At 48.7% G+C, this 20,593-nt stretch overlaps 2 protein-coding genes across 3 annotated transcripts in view; one reads left to right on the top strand and one right to left on the bottom strand.

Annotated features, from left to right (window-relative positions):
• Positions 1-9,810, bottom strand: part of MKRN2 (makorin ring finger protein 2) — a 158,808-nt gene extending 148,998 nt beyond the window's left edge. Inside the window, exon 1 of one of the 2 annotated variants that reach the window (XM_086938966.1) lies at positions 9,626-9,810. In XM_086938966.1, the coding sequence (XP_086795092.1) occupies positions 9,626-9,666 (41 nt within the window). In that variant the 5' untranslated portion in view covers positions 9,667-9,810. Of the gene's footprint in view, positions 1-9,552 lie in introns of both variants that reach the window. The other variant, XM_086938967.1, reaches the window with a different exon arrangement.
• Positions 9,811-10,335: 525 nt separating this feature from the next.
• MKRN2OS (MKRN2 opposite strand) overlaps positions 10,336-20,593 on the top strand; it is a 107,601-nt gene continuing 97,343 nt past the window's right edge. Inside the window, exon 1 of the mRNA XM_086938965.1 lies at positions 10,336-10,705. Coding sequence (XP_086795091.1) covers positions 10,485-10,705 — 221 coding nt within the window. The 5' untranslated portion in view covers positions 10,336-10,484. The remainder of the gene's footprint in view (positions 10,706-20,593) is intronic.

Genomic DNA, 20,593 nt, shown 5'->3' with positions numbered 1-20,593 from the left:
CATGGCGCACAAAAGTTGTGTTGGGCCACAGCTGCATCAAGCACATTGAGGATAGCAGCAATGCAGGGCTGCCAGATATGATACTTTGGCTACGCAACAAGTGGAAAGTCCACACTTACATTTATTCTTCCTCAAGAGCCCTCACTCTCAAGTTCCAAATGCACTCTTGCAGCTTCCTTGCCTCAACTCCGTCATGAGCCAGCCCCCAGCTACAATTATCCAATGGAAGGTTTAGGCTCAGGCAGTAGCAGGGTACAGCAGACTAGGGGAATAGAATGCAAGCCATAGTGTGTTGATGACTTCTTGGATTTGTGATCAGTGTGATGGCATCATCACTAATGTGGTGATTCACAATCATGCCTGCCTGGACAGGCATATTTATTTATTTATTTCTGAATTTATAGAGCGCATGGTTACACTTCCGTGTGTCCCCGCGCTGTCAGAAGAGCCAATGACTCCGTTAGACAAACAAGACTGGCTAATCATTGGGAAAGAGGAATGTTTTGAGCTTTCTACGGAAGATGAGCTCTGATGTTTCCGCTCTTAAGCTCAGGGGGAGAGAGTTCCATTTACGTGCTGCCAGAATGCGAAAGGATCTTCCTCCCATTCTGGCTTTCTTGTGTCTGGGGACAGCGAGGAGGCCTGCTCCTAGCGAGCGGAGTTGACGAGTGGGCGTGTAGGGGCATAGAAGGTTCTGAAGGAAGGCCGGGCTCTTGCCATGTACTATCCTATGACTGATACAAAGGACTTTGAAATCAATTCTTTCATTGATCGGGAGCCAGTGAAGAGTCTGAAGGGATTTATTTGATGGGGCTCTTCTAGGCAACCGGAGGACCAGGCGGGCGGCAGCGTTCTGGATAGTCTGCAGTCGCCGCCGGCTAGAGGCACTGGCCCCCAGATATAGGGCGTTGCCGTAGTCCAATCTTGATGTGACCAGGGCGTGGACAAGGGTCTTCCTAGATGATTCAGGGAGCAGGTCGATGGTTTTGCGGAGTTTCCGTAAGATCGAAAAGCACGTACCGGCTACCCGTCTGGTATGGTAGTCGTAGTCCAATTTCGAGTCCACCCATATTCCCAGATTCTTGACCTGATCACTAGGGGTAGGAAAGGGCCCCAGGGTCTGTGGCCACCAGGCAGATGTCCAGACTGAGGGAGGTTTACCAACAATCAGCACCTCAGTCTTGTCACCGTTAAGACGGAGGCAATTCTTCGCCATCCATCCCGCCATGTCCTGGAGGCATGCTGAGAAATTAGCGGCAGCTTGTTCAGCAGGTTGGGTCAGAGCGACCACCAACTGTGTGTCGTCTGCGTATGTCACTACTTCTACCCCATATCGTTCTGCCGTAGAAGCCACTGGGGTGACATATAGATTAAAAAGGGTTGGACTGAGACTTGAGCCCTGCGGCACTCCTTGACCAAGGTCAAAGGTGTCGGAGCGTGCTCCTCCTTGCTCTACCGAGAAGCTGCGGTTGGTGAGAAAAGATTCCAGCCATAACCAGGCCCGGCCTGTCACCCCTCCTTTCTTCAGACACTGCAGCAGCGTATGATGTGCTACATATGCCGGCCTGCCTATGAACATTAACCAGCCAGTCACCATGCAATTTTTATTTTTATTTTATAAAGTTTTATATAGCGCAAACAATGTATGACATTCTTTTTATTTTGAATTGAACAATTAATATTGAGAAAACCACCTGCAGGTTCAGAAATTGTAGCCCCAGCTCTGTGAAAGAAGTGCAGGTGCTGAGAAGCAACTGCTCAAATTAAGCACTGACGGGGGGGCTGGGGAGTCCTCTTGGGAAGTTACAAGAAGAGACAAGGCAGTACCAAGGAGGGACAACTAAGCCTATTGACCAATGAAAAGCCACCCTTTACAAACGACAGGGACAGGAGCCAATTAAAAAAAGATGGGCAGAAAGTGGCCAGAGGTTTATGCCCACATCCTGAATACCACACACAAGATGATGGATGGAATGTTGCACATTGGCAAAACATTCACCCCCAGTCACCGATTGGGGTTTAATCCATCGTTATTTTGCTCACCACGCCACCCCAGTTTAGACATGGCCATATGCAAATCAGTCTTGACCCTGTGCCTCAAGGGAACAGTCCAGCCCGAACTGCCAAGCCATGTCTTCCCTGGACCGGAATCAAGCATCCTAGGACCGGTTTCTGGCAATCAGCCGTCATCAGCCAGGATAGCTTGACTCCAGTGGCGTAGTGAGCACGGGACCCACATCTGGGCATACCCTGCCCTAAGTTGGCAGGGTATGCCCAGACGTGGGTCCCTTGCTCACTTTGCCACTGGATTCAAGCTAGCCTGGCTGATGATGGCTGAATAGCCAGAAACCGGTCCCGGGATGCTTGTTTCCGGTCCAGGGAAGACATGGCTTGGCAGTTCGGACTGGACTGTTCCCATGAGTCACAGGGTCGGACTGCTTTGCATATGGCCATGTCTGAACTGCGTTGGTGGAGTGAGCTAAAGAATGATGATGGATTAAACCCAGATCAGTTGACTGGGGGTGAATGTTTGATTTGCTAAAATGCTCCGTCTATCATCCCCTTTGGTATCGCTTTGTTCGCCCTAAGTTGGCAGGGTATGCCCAGACTTGGGTCCCTTGCTCACTTTGCCACTGGATTCAAGCTAGCCTGGCTGATGACGGCTGAATAGCCAAAAACCAGTCCCAAGATGCTTGTTTCCGGTACAGGGAAGACATGGCTTGGCAGTTCAGGCTCACGTCTGAGCATACCCTGCCAACTTAGGGCGAACAAAGCGATACAAAAGGGGATGATGGACGAGGGAATGAGGGAAGGCATGGCTTGGCAGTTCGGGCTGGACTGTTCCCATGAGGCACAGGGTCAGACTGATTTGCAGATGGCCATGTCTGAACTGGGGTGGTGAAGTGAGCTAAAGAATGATGATGGATTAAACCCAGATCAGTTGGCTGGGGGTGAGTGCTTGATTTGCTCAAACGCTCCGTCCATTATCCCCTTTGGTACCACATCCTGAATACAGCATGTCTGGAAGAGACAGCGGAAGAACTGCCTAGGCAAGACCTAGAAAGGAAGTTCAGTCATACAGAATGAAGCAAACATATATAACATAATATTGTCTCTGTCTCTAATAAAGTAGACATGAGTTCTTATGGAGAGCTCGAACACAAGCTTTAAGCACTTTTCTTCTCTGACAGCAAAGTGAGAGTTGATTAATAGGGCCCAAGGGTTACCATATCAATGACATCCAAAAACTGAAATAGCAGGTTTTACAGTATGCATCATTTTACACGGATATCAATCTAGAACAGGATTCTCCAACGAGTAACTCATGAGCTACTGGTAGCTCTCTGTCTACCTGAAATTAGCTCTCCTGTTTGCAGTCCAGTCTATTAAAGGAGACGTTTTTTCTCAGCTGAATTAATAGATGCAAACCAAAATAGAAAAGTGTTTATTTGAGATGAAAATGTGTGTATTTTTAAAACTCATACACTGATGCTTGGGGAAAAGTGTTCTATTGCCAAAATATATTTAAAGCGGATATTTCAGTGATTAGTCGTGGCACTAACGAAACGTAACACGGACATTATTATCTTGGAGCCAGGAACATTGCATCAATGCTATTACCCACATAAAGGTATTCCAAATTGGCAAAGTCGTTTCACATTACAACTGGCAACTCTGCCTCATGCACTGACGTGATTACTGATGTCCACTAATGCAACCTTGTCCGACTTGCTAACTATTACAACACTAATAATATCAGTAGCACAAGATGATTTGCAGTTAACAGTAGCTCTTACTCCAGAAAAGATTGGAGATCCCTGATCTAGAAGAAGGCTTATGGCTATACATCAAAACTCTGACAGTTGACAGGCACTACACTTCCCTTTCAAACTCTACATGACAATTAAACAGACAATGACAGGGGGTCCCAGTCTCTTAGTCTCCCAGGGCTACGTTGACCAAAGCCCTTATATAGAAAGCGGACTGCAAAAAAACAGTGGTGACGGCCCTGGTGCTTTCACGTTTAGACTACTGTAACAGTTTACTCCTTGAAGCCCAGCAAGGAGTACTAGATAAGTTACAGATATTACAGAATGCAGCAGCTCGTCTTCTCACAGGCTTGCCCAAGTTTGCTTCCATCTCGCACCAACTTGTGAAGCTGCATTGGCTACCAGTACGGAAGCGGATCCTATTTAAGAGCATGTGCATTGTTTTCAAGGCAGTCCATGGCATAGGTCCATCATTCCTTGGTCAATACTTTCATTGGTACAAACCAGGTAGAGCTCCGAGGTCAGCTACACTAGGACTGATTAATACCCCACGCACCAGGAAAGTGTGCTGGGGAGGCAGGAGTTTTAGCCAAGGGGCTGCGGTGGCCTGGAATGCTCTTCCGGTGGCACTCCCGATTGTCCCCCGAGTTGATGACCTTTCGCAGAGGTCTAAAAACATGGCTGTTTGTAACCTAACCCGGGGATTAGCTATAGGAGTTATCAAGACATCGCCAGGACACCGTATGGTAACAGTGCGCTCTACAAATGTCAAAAATAAATAAATAAATAAATAAAGCAGTGAGAGCAAGTTGCAATGGACAGGAATACCTGGATATGACTTTCAGTCAAAACCAGTGGTGCTCCTTTCTCATAATACTGCAGATACACATTATAGTGTCTCCACTCTATCAGGTTAAACACATTATTGTTTAAAGTAGGCAATAGACAGATGCATTACCAATTCACATGTATCTGTGCCTCCATGGCCAATTTAAATGGACGATCTGCACTATGTATAATATGTATGTTCTATATAAGATATTCTCCTACATACATATACCAGTACAATCCAACAATGTATAACTTATCCTTCTACAACTAAAAAATTATGAAAATGTGCATCTTATTAAGACATTTTGTCATTAATAGTGACACCTCAGAAAACTTGACACTACATTTCAATAGATGAAAATAGCCCAGTGTACACAGTTGGATGAACGTGAATGATGAAACCAATCAGCCCCACGGACCATGGTCAGCTCGTGACCAGTTCCCTTTGGTAGCTAATGTGGCTACTGTGACATATACACAAATATTAATAAACAGATACTTGTTACGAGACTTTGTTAAAGCCTTTCTATTCATGAAAATGAATATCAAGTCAGCTTGAACCAAGACAATATATTTAACGGACATCTCACACTGTACTATGTTTAGGTTGTAATATTCTGAAAGAAAATATTCTTCTTATTTAACTTCACCTACCTGTAAACCCGTAAAAACATTTCACTAGAGAGATGACTACCAAACATTTCATAACGACTAGATAAAGTTGGCACTATGGTCAAAAGTCTGAAGAACAAATGAGAACTCTCTTGAATGCTTGTTTAAAAGTTAAAATTCACTAACCTACAATGACTTGGAATATCACAAACATTGGGGAATCGAAAACCTTTGGGGGGCATACCTCGGTGACCAGACCAGCACAGCTCCAACGCCCCAGTGCTCCCCTCCACAAGCCCAGACCAGCGGCCGCAGTGCGAGGGGGGCGTAATCGACCCGGGAACTACAGTACCCAGATGCCCTAGCGGCGGAACACGCCGCCACACGGATTTCCGGCACCAGGAGGCGCTTCTAAAGGACTCCAGTACCCGCGTTGCGGGATCGCATGCTGGTCGGCGCCGGGCGAAGCCCGGGCAAAGGGCGGGCCCTCTGTGGCCCGAGGAGGACGGGACGGGGCTACCCCCCTAGGATCTCTGTTAAGAGGAGGTAAAGAAATATACCTGCATCCTTTTGGTTCTCCACTTATTGACTTTGCCTTTCTCCGAGGACATTTTCTCTTCCGTTCTTCATGATTTGTTGATAACTATTCTGTTACACCCAAACCACACTATGACTCGCAAGGGGGATAACATAAATAGTACAACATTGTCCATTGCTAGAGAAGTGGATAAAGGCGTATTTCCCCAGCCAACACATAGTAGATGGTCCAAGCGATTGCCCTCACAAACAGTAGACACAGAGCAAGCTTTTTCGTGGTTGGATGAGTTAAACACCCTGTGTAAAACCAAACATGTCTTAGTGGAATCACTGCTTCGGGCCGAAAGCTTACCCGATACTGATAGCCCCCTGCAACCCCTCCCATCATCCAAAAAGGCCTACATTGAAAACACCCAAAGGACTGCATTCCCCCAGTTCTCATCTGCTAAAAAGAAACGTAGTGGGGTTAATTACACAGGGAACCAATCAAAACTGTAAAAATTGTGCTTAAGCCCCACAGTTCCAGTCAATAATTCTTCCACGTCTCCAGAGGCTGTCGAGAAATTAGCCGTTCTAGCATCCCCTACACAGCTGGATCTATTATCCCTTATTGAACAACTGGTCAGCTCTATTATATCACCACTAATAGAAAAAATAACCACACTAGGGGACAGGCTGACTGGAATAGGAAACCATCAAGTCTAACTTGCTAGCCAATAAATGCTTTGTAACACCTAATTGTTCCCACCCACCTTCTACCCCCAAAGACCCCAAGCCAATTACGCAAGACAAAATGGTTCCAACCCAATCAATAGTCCCTAACGCACCAGCCCCAATAGCTCGCAAAACTTCTTTTAAACCCGTTTTGCCGCAGCTTACTGCTCCTAGAGCACAGTATAATAAAGTTACTCCTATCCAACTCCCACCGGAGGCTGCTCCTTTTTGTGTGTGTCCTCGCGGGAGTACCAGCACTTACACCTGGGAAAACCGAGAGACAACATGACCTGCTGAACAAGGTCAAATTTTGGCTGACAAAAAGCAGACCCCTGCCACCTAACCTCCTGGGTACAATAATGAGTGTTAGAAGGGTGGGTTGGTTGGGTTCCCTCTCAAAAGATATCGCTGGTGACCTAGTACTTGTTAGATTTAGGCAGAGACACATTGTCCCGTACCTGCGTACCTGTGCACCCCAAGTGGGAAACGGCCCAATCTCCGTCTGGGATTTGCATGATTTTTATCCTAGAATGCCGTGCATCCCCGCATCTAGTCTAAAGGTAGGGTGCAACATGTTAATGGGCAGAGGACTCCATGCATCGAGCGGCCGTAGCTTTCCCACTCATACCCGACAGGAATCATTGTTTTATAGTCGTAAGTATTAGAACCCCTATTAATTGCTGTTTGATTTAATCTTAACCTGTGAAAAGTACGCTATAGTGAAGATATTTATCCCCATAGGTTGGGCAAAAGTTTTTAACTTGTAGATATTATTATGTGTTATTGTATGTATGTTTTTTAGCTATAACTGATTTTTAACTGTACGCTTTTATGATTTTTAAACCAAAATCGAATAAAGCTATACTGACTAGATAAAGTTGGCACTATGGTCAAAAGTCTGAAGAACAAATGAGAACTCTTTCGAACGCTTGTTTAAAAGTTAAAATTCACTAACCTACAATGACTCGGAATACCACAAACATTGCTGACATTTTTAAATATACGAGTTCACCTTTAACCAAATGCCAAGAGTGGACACTAGAATATTACCTCGATGAAAGTGAACGTAGCATTCACGCAAACTCCAGTACAAGTGCAAACATTAGAGCACTCAAATCAGAAATCTGCTCTGAAAACATACTTAGACGAACATCAGACAATGTGTTTCATGTTCACCTCTGCCATGCAGCTCTCAAAAACATATAACACAACTGTACAACTTACAGCCAGTACAAGGGTCGTAAATGTTAACTGGAGCAATCTATTGCAACTTTTTCTGAGAGAAGATGTGCTGGTATTGAAATTCAGGCACTCAATAGAGTGTCCCTCAAAAGACGAAGGACATTTTCATTTCTGAAAAATCAGTCTCTGATTTTGCCTTATGTATTTCTGGTCTAACAATAATATCTTATTTTACTGTATTTTTTTATGTTTCTTACAACCCTACACTTAGCATTAGTGGGGGCGACATGTTACAATAGAGTACATTTCCAAACCACAAGGGTGGTACAGAACCAGTTGTCATACAGCAAGTATGGAGTGTGCTGGTAGATTACCATCATATAACATGTTCCCAACTTGCTGATAAAGGCTTGCTAATCAGTAGGAGTCCTACAAACCTAGGTGGTGAAAGCAATGCCAGTTTTAGGCGTGTGGCGAGGCAATACTTAGTTCAACTGAAGAAGGCTTTTGGGTAGAAGAGATTATCCAAATGCATGGTGGTAGAAATGAGTCTTTAAAAAATCTCCTTAATTTTCTTGTTCGAAATGTAAGGCCATAAGGCTCTATAGGGAGTAGCCCTGAACATGATTAGCTTAATCGCCTTATCTCTTGTATCTAATCAATCGAGTCATTAAAAGGCATGGGTTAGCACCTAAGGCTACTGATCTATTGTAAAAGACAAATAATTTTTCTCGATAGTTCTGTGAAGCAACAGGCTTTAAAAGTTGTCCATTTCTTTAATGGAAGCCAGTGATTGAATTTTAGAACTAGTGTGCTGGGACTGTGGAGTTTCAAGCCAAACAACACCTGACCTGCATCGTTTTGAGCACTCTGGAATGTTGAGAGACATAGGCTACAGAGATTAGAGTACAAGCTATTGAAATAATCCAAGCAAGACACTATCACAGAGACAATTAAACTGATTAGGTGAAAGTATGGGGGAAATGGCAGAGCCTCTTTTAGCAGACAGAAATGGTGGCATGCTCTCTTGCAAACCACATGTATTTGGGAGTAAATGGTAGGTCTCTAAACCCCTTATGTCACATTTAATGGCATATTAAAGGCACAATGCCCGGGAACAAGAATAACTTTGGTTTCTCACTCATCAAAATGATATACAAATATATGTTAACATGTGCCTGTATTTAAGTAAATCTCATCCTGTTTTTTTTTTAACTCTCCATTCTATCTGCTCAGCTGTTGATCAGGAATTATTGAAGGACAGCATCAGAGTAATCCAAAGAAACACCATTTTTTGTAGGTTTCCTCTTTCAAAAATAAATACAGACAGAAAACACACATTGTTTTCTGCCTGTATTTATCTGTAATAATCAGTAAATATTTAAAACTGGCAGACTTACTCATAAGAAACATGGAACAACTTGAGATGGTTTGCTTAATATGTTTTATGGTATTCTAAGGATGCTCACATTTTTCTAAACTACAACAAAGCACACAACTTCTGATGAGGTGTTCTTTTTTTTAAATCTAGTCTGTCATGTACGTCTAGGGTCTTGCCAATTTGGCTCTTTTGTCATGTCATGGGGGGGCTGTCGTTCTAGTGTTTCTTCACCATTTGTTACACGCACCATTTATTGCTCTCTTCAAGTCTGTGGTCTGTCCCGAGTTTTAGTTTTAAAAATCTAGTAACACAATACTTGGTGGTAGACTCTGCACGGTGGACAGGGTATGAATCTGATAACATTGCAATGCAGCGAGTTCATCCTTAGGGGGATAGGCGCTGAACCACAACGGTTATAGCATGCTTCTCATGACCTTATCATTTCTACTCCACTAGTCAGACAAGGCAGAGATAGCTTCGTGACCCAAAGAGTGACCCGTCTGACTTCCTAACAGTAACACTCACTGACTGCTGCTGGTTATAGGAGCTCTGCAGATGTTACGCTTGTGCCTCCCAGCTACTCCTCTGGCAGACTGACCTGCAGGTGACCTCTCTCGTGCTGCTCCTAATGCCGCTCATTGTGGTTGTGCTGCTGCTTGTGTTGGTCTGATGCGGTGCGGCATGAATTCCCTTCCCCAGCTCTTTTCCTGTTTCTTTATTCCTGTGTTGTGTTCCTCTCGCTCCTTTGTGCGCAAGCCCCGCCCATTCACTGCTGCTGTCACGTGCGTCACAGGGACAGCGCGTCCTACTTTCCTTAAGGCCCGGCTGGGAATCGTGACTCGTTGTCTATGGTTCCGCAGCCGGAAGGGGAAGAAACTAGGCGGGTCCTGTGACACGCGCCACTGCATGTCACCCAACAGGTGGCTGTTTTGCGGCACGTGCTAATGTATACTTAATACTCTTACAGCTCAATTAGAAACCAACATAAATTCTGACTGAGAAGATGGCCAAATACAATAGTAGCACTCCACCCGAACATTCAAGCTAGTAAAGGGCTATTTCATCGGAAATGTTAATATTATTTAGCTAATTAATGAACATAGCGTTCACACTGACTTGTGTGTTGATTAGGCACCGTGCTACTAGAAAGCAGGGCTTCTGTTCTGGGGTAGAATTTTGTATTTTTTACGGCATATCAAGTTACGCTTTTTTGGAACGATTATAACATAAAGATGGGTTCTTTAAAAACCCGGCACGCCCTGCTAAGCTTTGCGCTAGTTTTCTTTACAGTGGTTGGTCGCAGCTGCTGTCAGTCTGAAGGACAGAGCAGGTGAACGATTTCTTGCAACAGAAACACCGATCCTGTTACAAACGCAACTTCTCTTCCAGTGAGAAGTAAAGGAAGTGTTGTTACTCTCCTCCTTGTTGCTCTGCTGTCAACAAAAGCCCCTGGAAGGATGCAACCTGCAGATTTGGAACAAGGGATAATCATGCTAAGGCACTGTAAAAAGGACATTTACTGCGCCTACGTGCCCGACTGCTGCCCTGTCTGTGGGCAAAGTGCTGTAGCTTCCCAAAGGCTGGAAGACGCGCCCGTGCGAATCCCTAGTCCCTTTCTCAACGGCCACCGAGAAAAGTTTTCCTTTCTATTAAAACCGACCGAAGGGACATTTCTTAGGTAATTCTGCCTTCTGTGTTTGATTTTTATTTCCAAATCTTTCTAGATCCCTAGAGGATAGGAAGTTGCATGGCAGTACTATCTATACCTGAACAATAGCATGACTGTGAATCCTTTGCGTTTCCGCGTTGTGTGTGTGTGAATATTTAATGTTGCGCCCCTGTGTCTAAAATGGCACCCCATGTTCTTCATATTGTAAATAGCTCTCCCCGTTATTCGTGTATAGGGCCGTAAGACAACCAGGAAGTGCCCGATAGGTTGATGTGACAGGTCAGAATCTGGACCATATTTGGGTTGTTTCTGGGCCAGTTTTATGGTCTGCTGGGCAGGTTTTTACAGTAGTTTTCCCTGCTATTAAAAACATTGCCTGCACCAAGCTCAAGTCCGTACAGTCTTCAGTGTCTTACAAAACACTTATACAGCGTGTCTTTGCAAGTTCAAAACAATTTGAAAACAGGGGCCACTTTTTTTTAATTACCTGATTAGCTTGTGTGGCCACTTTTATTTTGTTTCCTGGGCCTATATCCTGACACATCCCGATTCTGTTTGAGTTGTCATTCATATTCTATTACATGTATCTAATCTCCACACGCTCTTTGATAAAATCAAATATAATTTATTCTGTCTGGCTCACGTTTTTTTAAAACATAATTTTCTTCACCGATGAGGTGGTTCTTCAGTATTTGCGGTTTTATATATCGTAACCTTTGACCTCCTTGCTATATGACCTTTGACTCTGAATCCCAATAAGTGATGCCAAATGTGCTTGACCACCCCATATCAATGTAATTGACATCAATGAAGCTTAGAATATGACTCCAAGAGAAAACTTATTGCTAAATCACAAGAATAACCACAAAAGCGATACAAAAAAAATCTACTCTTCATGTCCATCTGTATTAATTCATATGGATCATATATTGAATAGAAAGCGTGTTATTGACTTGCTCCCTATCGTTGTTAGCTTTGTTTCGTATGGCACTCTTCTGAATCAGAGAGTTGATAGGTTTATTACAACATATCATTTTTTCATGTATTCACAATAAGAAAATGAGTTGAAAATGCCTATGCTTTTTTTAAAAAATGGATCTAATTTTTTGAAGTATTTTTAAGAGGATGCAATGCACTGCTAACTATTTATTTTCTGCAACTGAAAGTGTAATATCCCCATTGAAGCTGTAGAAAGTTAACAGTGCTCTTGATAATACGGCTTACTAACTGTTTATGGCATTGCGATTTCCACCTCTGAGAGCGGGGGTTGTAAAAGGCAAGCAATGAGTAGCAGCTGCTACCTCACTCGACCCCTAAATAATTTCCATTGAGGCTGTCTCATGATGTACAGCACTATGTGGACAGTGGTGTTAAGATTCAATGAAATGATTCTTCAGCAGAACAACTCCACGACCTAGAGAATGTGACATAAATCTAGGAATATATAATAAATCGTTTGCGTTGTTAAATGTATAGTTCTTGAGGGCCATATGCATGAACACATTTGCTCATAGACACAGAATGGGCAAAACCCTTTGATGCATCTAGCTCATAGTTCCTTATCTGTTTTTGTTCTTGTTCTTATTACATTACATGGCAGTATTACCATATATTTTGAACTCCTCCAGGGTTGGATAGATAAGTCATTTTCCAGTCTTGCTTGCATCATGTCAACTGAAACAGTCTATAACACACGCTTTTCTTATCTGTGATTTTACTTTAGGTTCCATTTGATACCAGTGGCTGCTGGAAGTTAGTCCGGATTTCCTCCTTTCACTATCAGGGCTCATGAAGTGTTGGTTGTCACCTGCTTGTTCGGCTGAGCAGTCCTTGTTCTTTATCTTTAATGTGCAAAAGCAGGGCTGACGGGCTCCAACATTCATGAGGCATGGTACACTTTGAGGGAAAAACATGATGACCATATTTACTAGTTTTACTACGGAAGCAATTCGTTATTTTCCTTATCAGACATAAATTAAGACAGACAAGTATGTTATTGTTTCTATCCTTGCGGTGTTACCCTTATTATTGGTGTTTGTCATTGTGTAGCAGTACAAAAAGATGATGGCTGGAATGCTGAACATTGTCAAACATTCACCCCCAGTCACAGATCTGGTTTAAATTCATTGTTGTTTTGCTCACCATGCCACCCCAGCTTGGACCCAGCCATATGCATATCAGTTTTCACCCTGCCCCCAATGAGAACAGTCCAGCCCGAACTGCCAAGTCAGGTCCTCCCTGGACCAGAAACAAGCATCCTCTAATCTGTTTTGGGATATCACCCCTCATCAGCCAGGCTAGCTTGAATACAGTGGCACAGTGAGCATGGGACCCACATCTGGGCATACTCTTCCCAATTAGCGGGACTATAGCAACACTAAAATATGATTTACGGAATGCTGAACATTGTCAAACATTCACTACCAGTCACAGATCTGGGTTAACTTAAAGTTTCAACACTCAATCGTTTTATTTTGTAAACTTACAGTGGTGTAGTGTAGTTCCTATATTCCCAATAGGCTCTGTGCATTGGAATAACATAAACTGAAGTTTAGACGTAGGACTGAGGTCGACTAGGTCTCTACTGAATATGTTAGACTTAATTAGGTATGCCAGCTAGCTCAGAGGTCACTGTTAGACGGACCGGGAAGGTCGGCCGAGATTACGGGGAGAGGTCTCCGGGGAGAGCCGCCTCCAACGACTGTACAGACAAGTAACTTCCCCCCCACAGACGGACACCACACAAGACTGAAGGTTAACGAGACTTTATATGCAATTCTTAGGTTACGATGGTATGATACAAGGAGGTCTGGACTCAGGGGTCCCCTCGATTCAAGTCTTTGGCTGAGGAAAGGGGTAGCGGGACAGTCTTAATTACCAATGAGTACGAAGTAGCTCTCAATCCTCGAGCTCGGCGTTGAGATGATCGGGCAGTGGAGGAGCCAAGCAGGTCCCGAGATGGATGAAGGAAAGATGACGGTTACAACGGTCCGCGGCCACGCCAGCAGGTCCCGACGACGATGAAGACTGTAGGTTACGACGGCTGTGGCAGCGCCAACAGGCAGGATGATGGTACACAGGACAGAGCTACGGCAGCGCCAGTAGTCCGTCCAGGATGAGTTCCTCTTTACGTCTCTCGACTCCAAGATACAACTGCCTTCCTGCTCTGGAGCTGCCCCAGTTATAGGGCTGGCGTGCTTTGATGTCCGGACCCTCGCACTTGGAGGTCAGGAGGTCCGGGATGAGGGAGTCCAGACACCCAGCAGGGGGGTGGAGCCAGCGCCCGGGGAGGTGATGGGCGAGCGGCACTTGGCGGGGGAGAGCCATCGGCACCTCTTTCTCCCATTGATTTGCCAAGTAGCCCGCTCACCTCCTGGGTGGAGGGTGGTGCCGGAATGTCTGAGGCCGGGCTAGGCCCAGGGTTGAGGTCGATCGGGGGCCAGGCGGCCTCGTGATGAAGTGTCCAAGATGGCGGCCCAGGCTGGGCGCGTGGGCCGGCAGTGGATCGGGCCCATGAGGTCGATATGTTTGAAGGCAGGGGTCCCTGAGGGGACGGAGGACGTGAAATGGTGGTGTGTGGTACTTGCGTGACCGGGCTCTGGCCTGGTCGAGCCGGGGGAGAGCGGCCCTTCACGTGGCCTGTCCAACATGCGTCCCCCCCAGCTGAAGGCGGGGAGAGCTACCCATCCTCTTGGGGACTCTCCTCGTCGAGGCGGAAAAACCGGGACAGGCCATCCGCGTTGGCGTGATCTGACCCGGGCCGGTGTTCGACTGTGAAGTCCATACCTTGTAGGGAGATGGACCAGCGTAGCAACTTTGGGTTTTCCCCCCGCATATGCATCAGCCACTGCAGGGGTCGGTGGTCGGTCTGCACCCGAAAGTGGGTGCCAAAAAGGTAGGGCCGGAGCTTCTTGAGGGCCCATACCACCGCGAAGGCTTCCCTCTCTATGGTGCTCCAGCGTTGCTCCCGTGGTAGGAGTCTCCGGCTGATGAAGGCCACCGGTTGATCGAGGCCTTCGGTGTTCACTTGAGACAGGACCGCCCCAATGCCCTGGTCGGAAGCATCCGTCTGGACGATGAACTCCCGGCTGTAGTCGGGGGCCTGGAGCACAGGGGCGGAACACATGGCGGCCTTCAACTGTTCGAATGCCGTTTGACACTCTGAGGTCCAGTTCACTTTCTTGGGCTGATTCTTTGACGTGAGTTCTGTGAGAGGCCCCACTATGGTACCATAGTCTTTCACGAACCTTCGGTAATAGCCCGTGAGGCCCAGGAAGGCTCGTACCTCGGTTTGGGTGATAGGGGGCTGCCAGTTCTGGATGGCGGCAATTTTCAGCTGTAGAGGGGCCACTAGGCCGCTTCCCACCTGGTGTCCGAGGTAGGTCACAGACCCTTGTCCAATTTGGCACTTGCTGGCCTTGATCGTGAGGCCAGCTCGCTGAAGGGCTTGCAGCACTGCTCGGAGGTGGTGAAGGTGCTCGGTCCAATGGTGGCTGTACACAGCGATGTCGTCGAGGTAGGCGGCGCTGAACCCTTCGAGCCCCGCCAGGACCTGATTGACGAGCCGTTGGAAAGTCGCTGGGGCATTCTTCATGCCGAAGGGCATGACCGTAAAATGGTAGTGGCCATCGGGGGTGGAGAAGGCAGAACGTTCTTGTGCTCGGGGGGTGAGGCCGATCTGCCAATAACCTGCTGTCAGGTCGAAGATGCTGAGGAAGCGGGCAGCTCCCATTCGGTCGACCAGTTCATCTGCCCGGGGGATGGGGTGTGCGTCTGTTTTGGTGACTTCATTCAGGCCCCGGTAGTCGACGCAGAACCGGAGTTCTGGTGTGGCTCCGGGGGCGGCTGCTTTGGGGACCAGTACGACCGGGCTGGCCCATGGACTGTCGGAGGGCTCGATGACCCCGAGCGTGAGCATTTTGGCCACTTCCGCCTGGATGCAGGCCCGTACCCGATCAGGTACGCGGTAGGCCCGGTGGCGGATAGGAGGGCTGTCGCCGGTGTCCACATCGTGCACACACCAGGAAGTGACCCCTGGGGTGAGGGAGAACAGACTGGCGAACTGTGACAGGAGGGCTTGGCACTCTTGGCGTTGTTCTCTGGTGAGGGTCTCCGAGAGTCGGACCCCATTCACGGAGCCGTCCTGCTCCTGGGTCCGCAGGAGGTCGGGGAGAGGCTCGGAGTCGTCTTCAACCCCATTGTCTGTGGCCATCAGTAGGCTGAGTTCTGTTCGTGCAAAGTGGGGTTTCAGTCTGTTGGTGTGGAGAACTCGGAGTGGGTTCCGGGAGGACTCCATATCGATCAGATAGGTGGCAGGGCCCTTGCGCTCGATTACCTTGAAGGGCCCCGTCCATTTGTCTTGGAGAGCGCATGGCTCCGTGGGGGACATTACCCATACCTGTTGTCCCGGTTCGAATTCAATGGATGAGGCGTTCTGGTCATACCATTTTTTCATGTCCTCTTGACTGGCCTCTAGGTTGGCTTTTGCTAGGTCTCTGAACCACCGGGACTGGTTGCGGAGGGTGAGGAGGTACCGGAAGACATCTGGAGGGTTCTTGGCCGGAGGCATCTCCCAGCCTTCCTTGATCAGGCTGAGCGGCCCCCGTACTGGGTGCCCGTATAGCAGTTCAAATGGGCTGAAGCCTAGGGATTTCTGTGGGACCTCTCGGTAGGCGAAGAGGAGGCACGGTAGCAGCACATCCCACTGGCGACGGAGGGGCTCTTCCAATCCCCCGATCATCCCTTTCAGCGTGCGGTTGAACCGTTCAACAAGTCCGTTCCCTTGGGGGTGATAGGGGGTCGTGAATCGGTAGGTGACCCCACACTGTTGCCAGAGGGATTTCATGTATTTAGAGATAAAGTTCGTGCCTCTGTCGCTGACGACTTCTCGGGGGAACCCTACACGGGAGAAGATCCCCATCAGGGCCCGGCCGACCACTGGGGCTGTCACGGTCCGGAGAGGAACAGCCTCGGGGTAGCGGGTGGCGTGGTCCACTAGCACCAGGATGAAGCGATGGCCTTGTTTTGTACGCGGGTCCAGGGGTCCCACAATGTCTATTCCGACCCTCTCAAATGGGGTCGTGACTACTGGAAAAGGTTGCAAGGGGGCCTTTAGTTTGCGGCCGCTCTTCCCACTGGCTTGGCACGTGGGGCAAGATCGGCAATGCTGGTGCACATCGTTTCTCATTTTTGGCCAGAAGAAGTGGGTCACTAGGCGACTGTAGGTCTTATCTTGTCCCAGGTGCCCTGCCAGGGGGACATCGTGGGCCAGGTTTAGCAGAAAGTCTCTAAAGCGGAGGGGCACTACTAGCACTCGGTTGGCCCCCAGCTCGGCGATTCTTTGCTCGCTGTACAACAGATCACTGTCCCAGTAGACCCAATGAGTTCCGGAGGTATCCCCTGCGCTTTGGGCGAGCGCTTGTTGGCGAAGTCCCTCTAGGGAGGGACAGGTCTTCTGTTCCTGGCGGAATTGTTCTTGGGTGGGCCCCCCCTCTTGGGCCCACTGGTCAAGGTTAGCGAGGTCGGAGGGTTGAGCAGGTTCGAGGGGGGTGTCATGGTCGGAGGTCTCGGCTGGGGCGACCGGAGGCGGTGGCGCCGGCCATTCTGGTTCTTCCGGGTGATGGTTGGCACGGGCGGCCATGGACCGGGTGGTGACGCACGCCCAGTCCGGGACGCCTAACATCCCCAAGTGTTCTTTTCGCTCCACGGCTGCCCACGGGGAGCTCTCTAGGTCATTTCCGAGGAGGCAGTCCACGGGGGCGTCGTCTCGGACCGTCACCTTCAACATGCCGGAGACCCCTCCCCACTCAAAGGGGACGCAGGCCATCCGACACAGACTTTCCGAGTTGTCGGCTGATCGCACAGGGCAGAGAATGTTCGGTAGATATTGTTCTGGGGTCACCAGGTGACAGCGGACGGCTGTCACACTGGCCCCGGTGTCCCGAAGGGCTTCGGCCCGTTGTCCATTGATGCTCACCCATTGGCTGTACTTCCGGGTGTTAGCGGGTAGGGGGACCCGCGGGACCATGTCTCTTCCCCCTAAGCACGCGAGAGTCATGGCGGCTGGCTCCCACTCCTGATACTCTTGCTCGCCTGTTTCTTGTTCCTCGGAGATCTGTTCTTCCCCTAGTGCCGCGGCGGCCACTTGGCGGGGTTTTGGACTCTGATACTGTGGGCAGCTTGGGTCGTTTGCATAGTGGCCGACTCGTTGGCATCGGTGGCACGTGACATTGGCTCTGTACCCCGGTCGCGCCGGGGTGCTGCCCCGGTTGGCCGGGGGGGTGGTGCTGGTAGCGGGGGCGGCCGGAGTGTTGTCTCTTCCTCGTCCTTGGCCCCCTCCTCCTCCTCTGGGTCGGTAGTGACCATTGTTGTTCCTGCTCTGCTCGTAGGACCCTTCCGGCCCACTCTGGTGATCTCCCACCGGTCAGCTTCGGCTGCGAGCTGCCGGGGATCGGTTAACTTGCTGTTGAGGAGGTGTTGACGTAGTTCAATGAAGCAATTGTTGGACAGATGCTCCCATACCATCAGATTGAACAGCTGCTCGTAGGTTGTGACGTTGTTTCCTTTGATCCAGCCTTCGAAAGCTCGGCTAAAGTACGTGACATAGTCTACCCAAGTTGTACCCGGGATGCGTGTGCAGTCTCGGAACCTCTGACGGTACATCTCGGGCGTGAGGCCATAGCGGGTGAGGAGGGCCGCTTTCATATGGTCGTAGGAGGTCATCTGGTGGTCTGGGAGTTGTAACAGGGTATCGCGGCCCTCATTGAGGAATCTGCCCCATAGGCCGGCTCCCCAATCGTTTCTATCGATCCGGTGTGCAGTCATAGCGATTTCATAGGCCTTAAACCATTGCTGGATGTCGTCTTCTCGAAAATATTCTCGGACCACATCCTTGGGGATGTGTACCTTTTTTTCCGTGGTCCCTGGGGTGTGCGGTCTCTCGGGCACCCCTAACTCTTTATTCTGTTTGCGCAGGTTGATCTCGGCTAGGTTCCGTTCGTGCTCGTACGCCAGTTTCTTTTCCTCGAGCTCTCTTTGTCTCTGTTTCTCCTCTCTTTCTTCTCGGAGACGTAGGTGCTCTAAGTTGATTTTTTGTTCGGCCAATTTGAGTTCTACGTCCATCTTGAGTCGGGCCATTTCTAGCTCGTGTAGTCGGGTTCTTTCTCTTTCTTGGATTTCGTCTTGCGAGAGACCGGTTCTTTGCCCTTCAGGGGCCGTGCTTGTTTTGTTCGCGGTGCTTTGCTCAGGGGCTTCGGCATCCCTGGTCTCTGCCCAAGATTCTAGGGCATGCTTAAAATCGTCCTTGGTGCTTAGTCCGGTGGTAGCGATACCTAGTTCGATGCAGAACTGCTTTAGTTCACGATGACTGTATTCCTCTAGTTTTTCCCTTTGGAACTTCTCAGTTGATCCGCTTTCTTTAGTTGTCATTGTGGTTCGTTGTGGGGTGAGCTACTCTCTGTACGTTATGCGGTGATTCGGATCCCGTCGCTGGCCACCAATGTTAGACGGACCGGGAAGGTCGGCCGAGATTACGGGGAGAGGTCTCCGGGGAGAGCCGCCTCCAACGACTGTACAGACAAGTAACTTCCCCCCCACAGACGGACACCACACAAGACTGAAGGTTAACGAGACTTTATATGCAATTCTTAGGTTACGATGGTATGATACAAGGAGGTCTGGACTCAGGGGTCCCCTCGATTCAAGTCTTTGGCTGAGGAAAGGGGTAGCGGGACAGTCTTAATTACCAATGAGTACGAAGTAGCTCTCAATCCTCGAGCTCGGCGTTGAGATGATCGGGCCGTGGAGGAGCCAAGCAGGTCCCGAGATGGATGAAGGAAAGATGACGGTTACAACGGTCCGCGGCCACGCCAGCAGGTCCCGACGACGATGAAGACTGTAGGTTACGACGGCTGTGGCAGCGCCAACAGGCAGGATGATGGTACACAGGACAGAGCTACGGCAGCGCCAGTAGTCCGTCCAGGATGAGTTCCTCTTTACGTCTCTCGACTCCAAGATACAACTGCCTTCCTGCTCTGGAGCTGCCCCAGTTATAGGGCTGGCGTGCTTTGATGTCCGGACCCTCGCACTTGGAGGTCAGGAGGTCCGGGATGAGGGAGTCCAGACACCCAGCAGGGGGGTGGAGCCAGCGCCCGGGGAGGTGATGGGCGAGCGGCACTTGGCGGGGGAGAGCCATCGGCACCTCTTTCTCCCATTGATTTGCCAAGTAGCCCGCTCACCTCCTGGGTGGAGGGTGGTGCCGGAATGTCTGAGGCCGGGCTAGGCCCAGGGTTGAGGTCGATCGGGGGCCAGGCGGCCTCGTGATGAAGTGTCCAAGATGGCGGCCCAGGCTGGGCGCGTGGGCCGGCAGTGGATCGGGCCCATGAGGTCGATATGTTTGAAGGCAGGGGTCCCTGAGGGGACGGAGGACGTGAAATGGTGGTGTGTGGTACTTGCGTGACCGGGCTCTGGCCTGGTCGAGCCGGGGGAGAGCGGCCCTTCACGTGGCCTGTCCAACAGTCACTAGACACTTTCTCGAATGAACAGGGAGGAGTTAACTTCCCTGATTAGACAAGAAGGGATTAGCTTCTGACAACCGCATAAACATGACAACTTTGCTCCCACCAGAATAAGGAGTATATCTCGAGAGTCGTGTGAAAACAATAGATAGCTATTTCACTGTCAATCGTGCATGCTTAGTTTCACCAGAGTGCAGAGAAATAGAGAGACAGGCGTTTTCAATAAAAGGTGTTATTTATTGAGCAGTCTTCTTTCTCATGCAAGAGAAGTGAATTACCACAATTGCAATGCTTGTCATAAAGTAAAGTGCGTACAGTAAAAGGAGTATTATGAAATAATACTGTAAAAGCATTGATATGGTTTCTGAGCCATATGATACTT

This window comes from Lissotriton vulgaris, chromosome 9 (genome assembly GCF_964263255.1).
Source record: "Lissotriton vulgaris chromosome 9, aLisVul1.2, whole genome shotgun sequence".
Lineage (NCBI taxonomy): Eukaryota > Metazoa > Chordata > Amphibia > Caudata > Salamandridae > Lissotriton > Lissotriton vulgaris.
Note: the sequence above shows the minus strand (reverse complement) of the source record. Positions and strands in the feature narration are given on the sequence as shown.